Raw genomic sequence first — 6,606 nt, 5'->3', positions numbered from 1 at the left:
GAGATAAAAGTACTTGGCATGGATATGCAGACCTGCATAGAGAGCCCCATAGACAATGAAGGAGCAGAAGTGGTGATCTAACCGTTTGTAGGGAGGTTTCACATGGTGCTCCATACAAAGCAAAATATCACATCAAAAGCTAGCAGTAGGTGGAGGATTCCAAGAAATCACTGGTAAACAAACAAAATAAGCTGTGATGCCCCACCACTGGCCCAGTAATCAAGGAGCCTCAATCCTCACCACTGGCACCAGTGGGGGGGGGGGGCGTACATTGGGAGGATAACAGGCACACACACAGTATTTCCAGATGCAGCTCACTGCATCAAGTGCAACTTCCCTTAAGAGCACACAGAGACCACAGTCAGTCTGGGGCTGGCTTCTCCCTCTTTCTCCAGATCCCCAATAAAACTCCTCACTAGAACAGCTATAGAGTTGAGTCCTTAGCTAGAGTTCCAAGCCAAGTCCTCCAACAGTCTTTCTGGTCAACCAGTGCATCATGTCCCTGCCCAAGTAGCTGACACACACACACTTGTAGATTTGTTTTATACACACACACACACACACACACACACACACACACACACACACACACACACACACACACACACACACACACACACTCCTGAGAAAGGCTGGCACAGGTTTACTAGCTATGCACCCTTCTGCCTAGACTATTAGGTAGTTATCATGGCCAACAGAACTCCTTATCTGCTACTTTAAGACCCTTAATAAAGTGTGCCCAATCCTACTGTGTAATGTTACTATTAATACAAATAGTAGTTTGACCAAGAGCAAGGCTGTTAGGAGTGGTCCACAGTGTCACCAAATAAATATGCAAGTACTCTCAGAACTTAAATAGTTCTACAAAGATCAGCCACAATAAAAGGTTTAAATATGTTTAATAATAAATAATAAAAAACAAGAAAATATTCCGTATATAATTACAGTGACATCAGAGTTCAAAATCACAGGAAATATTTAAAATGACATTGCAGGACAGTCTCAAATGAATAAAAAAAACATCTAAATTCAGTGTTGCTATATTTCTTACTATATCTAAGAGAATTATACTGTTTCCTAGATTACTTACTCAGAGCAAGGCAAATATGTGGTGAATGGGTCTTCTGGTCAGATCCAAGACAGCTACAAAATGCTGTCTCTCACTCAGAGACCTCTCAAATTATTATCTCAAATATTACTGCTGGGATAGCTTGCAGAATGACATCATTTCTTGTCATATGACGCTATCCCATATAAAACCTTCACTACTGAAAGCTAGCAGTATTTAGCATCCACCTGTGAAAATACATAGACAAGGGATTTTCCTCAGGTCTTTGGCAAATGGTGGAAGTCATAAAACAATAAAACACTTCCAAGACAATATAGAAAGTTCCCTAGTTTTAGACATTGTGTCTCCTTGCTGCCATAAAGTAATTTAATTAAATCTATGTTTCTGAAGTTAACCTCTTGTGTTTCAGTTTCCACTGTTAAAATACATACATTTAGACAGTTATAATAGTGCATGTACATTTCTGTTCTTTTCCAGTAGGGTACATTATGGTTACATTTTTAAGCTCAGTACTTTACAAACCCTTTTCAACATTCATGACTGTACAAACCTAGTTTGATATACACATAACATAAAGTTCTAATATAGTTGTAACACAAGCATCTTACATGAAGCATGTTGACATACGCAAATGACACATAGCCATTTACAAAATTCCAGACAGCTGTGCTGGCAGCATCTCCCTTTGTCACACTTCTCTATAAATCATGTTGATATTCACAAATGACATATAATTATTTACAAAATTCCAGTTAGCTGGGCTGCCAGTATCTCCTTTCATCACATAAGATATAAATTATTACCTTTTCTCCATGACAGAAAGATCAAAGCCCAGTGAAGCAGCAAATTCTGAACCTGCAAGGAACAGACAAATAGGCTGTTGAATCTGGCAAGGACTGGAGAAAAACTGTAATACCAAAGGCTTAAATATGAGCAGAAACATAATGGGTTTAAACTGTAGTCTGCAATGTCTGTAGCATCTAGCTCACTTCAACCTTGACTGAATGTGGACAAAGAAGTTATCTTACAGAGTTATTCTAATATTCAGTCTGAATAATATGTAAATCATTTTGTTGGAAGTGCAATATTTTGTGCTTTAACTAGCCAGCTTGCAAACCAGGAATACAAGTACAAAATTTAGTATCTGATTCTGTCTCTGCCTTGTTACAGGTCTGATGAATTTTTCTCCACCTCTTCCACCCTTTGCCTATTTGGAATTTAAAAAACAGTGTCTTTGTTTTCTGCCCTTATGGTAACTGGACTACTAAAGCCTCTACCTCCCTTCATTTATTCCTACTGTAGTTGTGTAAGCCATTTAAGTACTTTTTCCCTCATGCCATGTTCTACAGATCCAAAATATTGAGTGCCCACCCAGAAAACCAGTATTGCTCTTCAGTTAACTTCCCATACTATAAATTGTCACTGGAAACTTCTTCTAGTCTCATCTCGTCTGCTAATACTGCTGGAAACTAGTTGATCAAACTAGAAGGCTCCTCCCCTTAGACTGCTAAAGGTCAAGTTATCTTTTATTCTTATCTTCCTGGCTGCCTGTTGTACAATGCATTACCTAGAAGGTTTACACTTATTTTTTTTTTTAATCTACTTATTCTAATTTTCTAGTACTCAGACCCTTCCTATAAATTTACTTCATTAGCACTCATTTAGTACCCCTTTTCTAACATGCATTTATTATAATCTGAGTCGGAATTGCTTTGGTTTAATATCTAGAGAGAGTAGAGGAAGAACTGCCATTTTCAGGCCTCTGTTTGTTTGTAGAACCTTGAATTGTGCTATTTTACTATTGGCCAGTGGGTTCACATGAAGTTTTTTGCATTTCTCTGCTGTCATCACTTGCCTGTGTTGCAAGGCACTGCTCCTCACTCATCCATTTAACCATCCAGTGTATAGACACATGCTCATAGAACCATAACCTCCTCTGTATAACCTACTCCAGAAGTTCTGAGTATATTTAAAACTCAGTAGTTGCACAACGTGACTTGTTCCTCTTTGTGTGTTGACTTGTATTGTCTTAAACAGGTAGCATTCCATTTAAGCAACTCCTAATCTCTTAAGCACTACTCCCTCTTCAGCCCACAGAAGTAAATAAGTGGAACTATGGATCTACACCTTGCAACTGTCTCTGAGGCAGTTTAATAGAAATGGGCATCCTGACACACTGAAACAATTGTCTCTTGTTCACTAATAACTATCTCCTACTTAAACAATCTGCCACAGTGTGTGAGAGATGTAATTATATAATATTACTGGAGGTAAAAAGTCACTACAAATAACAAGGATGTCAGCACCACACATCACCACACTAAACCTATCTGAAACACATCAGACCAAACATAGATCTACAAATACTGAGGGCTGAGGGTCTTAAAATTAATCTTCTTAAACCTCAAAAAGCCACCCAGATGCAACTATAGCAAAAAGTACCCTAAGTAATCTTATAAACATTCAACTCAAGCAAATCTACTATATAACATGTACCTAAAACTCATACTTTCTTAACTGGAAAGTCTACAATACAAACCTCCACACAACACAACATCCCAGTCATAGGAGACTCCATTGTGATACACACCGACATACCACTCAACAGGCTGAGCAAAGACTGAGTCACAATCAGTTGCCTACTGGGGACCAGGATTCATCCCATAATGCATTCCCCTAAGTCCTTGCACCACAATTATACATATGACACAGTCATGGTACATGTGGGAGTAAATGGCCAGAGATGTACCTCCGTGGACTACATGACAAGAGACAATATTTAGTTCTTAGAATATGTGTCCAAGGCAAGTATGAACTTAGCCTTGAGCAGCATCTTACCTTCACCTAGAATGATGTCACAATATGATTAAAAAAGGATTGGATTCAACAATTGGTTTAGCTTCTGGCATCTTTCAAAGGGGGATACATTAAATATCTGTCTGAGAGGGCATGGTGGACATTGTAAACTGCTTTACCCAGGATGGCCTGCACCTTACCCTCAAGGCCTCTGTATATGGGTAAAAAAACTTATTCACCCTTCCAACATAACAAAAAAAAAATTCAGATAACATGAAGGTATTGCTGCTCAGAACTTAGAGCCACACTCCCTACAAGCACGTCTGAGCCTAGAATGCATCGATATATGCATTGTCACAGAGATCTGATTCAACAATATTGGAGGCACCCCATCAATGCAAAGTTTCAATGCCTACCATTTGTTCAGACCCACAGCACTGGATGAGAGCAATAAAACCAGCAGAGTCTCTATATTTGAAAAACAAAATTTCACCTGCAGACTCATAGGCAGGATAGTGACCTGGAACTCTTCTATGTCCAACTTAGCATTACTAAAACTCTATATCACACTACAGCTAACTGCAGAACCCCTTCTATGTCCCCTTTGGCCTATACCCTCTATCTGACTAGTTTGGAATCCCTAAGCATTCAGCCAGTCACCATTCTCTTAGGGAACTTCAACTACTTCTCCATCAACTGGGGAATGTATACATCCCCAAACATGTATATACAGAGATTTCTGGAATTCATAAGTCCATACTCCTACTAGGGGAGACAAAATCATGGGCTTGGTTCTCACCAAAATGGGGTAGCTCTTTTCCTTATTAATTGTAACATCCTCTCTAGTCAATTTGGACCCTAACAAATTAGTCATAGTCACCATAACACTAAAGCCAAAAGCTTCCTCCAATAATTCAGTACTCAGAGATTACACTAAAGTAATGTACTAAAACTAATTCAACAGTCTGTTCCACCCTGATGACCCCTCTACTAATGTGAAATAATTTTCTGCCAAATTCTGTGCACATGTAAATAGCTGCTGCATAGAAGCATGTGTCCTCCTCTGAAATAAATATAATGTAAAATTTAAAAGTAAACCCCTATGGTGGAACTCGACTATACCCAGGTTCTACAATAAAAGGAAGAAGCTCATTGCATGTAAAAATAAATGTAACTCTCCAACGTTCTTGCCAAACTTAAGGGGGAACCTCGATCACTGATTAAATCTACTAAATCTAGATACCCAGGCAAAAGACAATTATAAAGGCTCCTCTATCTATGTTAGAAACATCAGAAATAATGCTCACAACTGTGCAGGGTTAATAGTAAATTATATCATACTCCCTAATTCTGAGGACATAGCCAATCTACTAGCAGATACATTTAGCTCTACCTTTACTCTCTTGCACCCAAAACTTCAGATCACATACTAGCATCCACAGCCTCCCCTAAAATCTCCCAGGAACAAGTCCTGAAAGCATTATGTAAGGCCAAGAACACTTATCTTATGTGGCCTGATAGCATAGCTGGATGTCTACTGGTTAGCCTGAAGCCCACAACAGAGGGCCTTCAGTATCAGCTTCCAATCTGGGTTTTTACTGGATGAGTGGAGGACTGCAAAAATCATTTCCCTGCACAAAGGTGGGCCATCAACTGACTCAGCCAACTACAGATCTAAAAGCCTGATCGGCCACATCTATAAGGCTATTGAAATGGTCACTATGAAAATAATAAGAACATAGTTAGCCTAGACAGCCTAACAGAAAGGATCTTCTAGTACCAGAAAATTAAGAACCAAAAGGAAATGCCCCAGTTCCACAAGCCACAGAAACTAAATCGTATAAATTCCACAGTGAACTAAAATTTAAAAAAATATATCAAAGTTACTTAAACTCTTTCATCCAAAAAAATTAAGGATTTCATCAGAACTGATTTTAAAAAATATCACAGGATTAAATAACTCATTTATTAGTCACATCTCTAAAGCATTATTTATGTTTAAAGTGCACTTGTCCATTAGAATAAGATAAAATTAAGGCTCCCTATTGAAATGTCGGCACTCGAAATGCCAAGTGCCAACATGCTAAAAGAAAAAGGCTGAAAGCAGTCTTCGAGATTCGCTGTTCTCCTTAAAACTTCTTTTTACAGGGGGGTCCCCTGTACCACCTCATGTGGGGGAAGCCCCCCACACCCCCAAACTTATATATTACAACTCAGAAATTGCCATACCTTAGAGAAAAGGTAATATTCAGAGAAATGGCATCTTGGACTTGGTATATGTAAGTCTGATATTTTGGTCATTCAGTGTTTATATTTCAGGACTTATAGAGTTATGATTCCCTGTGAAAATGAAGGCTGTTGCATTGAAGTACAGCCATGGAGTTTGGACTGAATGAAAGCTAAAGTATGCTATTATTTTACATTCACTAAGCAGCACTGTTTAGCGAGTGTAAAATAAAAAAAAGAAGGAAATTAAAAAAAAAAAAGAACTGTGTGTGTGTGTGTGTGTGTGTGTGTGTGTGTGTGTGTGTGTGTGTGTGTGTGTGTGTGTGTGTGTGCGTGTATGCATGCATGAGAGTGCAAGTGATTAAGCCATTATTTTTCACTCACTAAGCAGCGCTTTTGCTGTTTAGCAAGTGTAAAAGTAAAAATAAACATAAAAAAGCATGTGCATGTGTGTATTTGTGTTTATGTTTCTGTCTGCGTGTGTGTGTGTATGCACACTTGCTTGAACAAGGTCA

The 6,606-nt window shown here is 38.6% G+C and overlaps 1 protein-coding gene across 1 annotated transcript in view; it reads right to left on the bottom strand.

Moving 5' to 3' along the window:
* The window catches only part of LOC122804009 (high affinity cGMP-specific 3',5'-cyclic phosphodiesterase 9A-like), a 708,135-nt gene that overhangs the window by 562,963 nt on the left and 138,566 nt on the right, over positions 1 to 6,606 (bottom strand). Inside the window, exon 3 of the mRNA XM_044073690.1 lies at positions 1,873 to 1,924. Within this exon, the coding sequence (XP_043929625.1) occupies positions 1,873 to 1,924 (52 nt within the window). The remainder of the gene's footprint in view (positions 1 to 1,872; positions 1,925 to 6,606) is intronic.

This window comes from Protopterus annectens, chromosome 6.part0 (assembly GCF_019279795.1).
Source record: "Protopterus annectens isolate FY-2018-M chromosome 6.part0, PAN1.0, whole genome shotgun sequence".
Lineage (NCBI taxonomy): Eukaryota > Metazoa > Chordata > Ceratodontiformes > Protopteridae > Protopterus > Protopterus annectens.
Note: the sequence above shows the minus strand (reverse complement) of the source record. Positions and strands in the feature narration are given on the sequence as shown.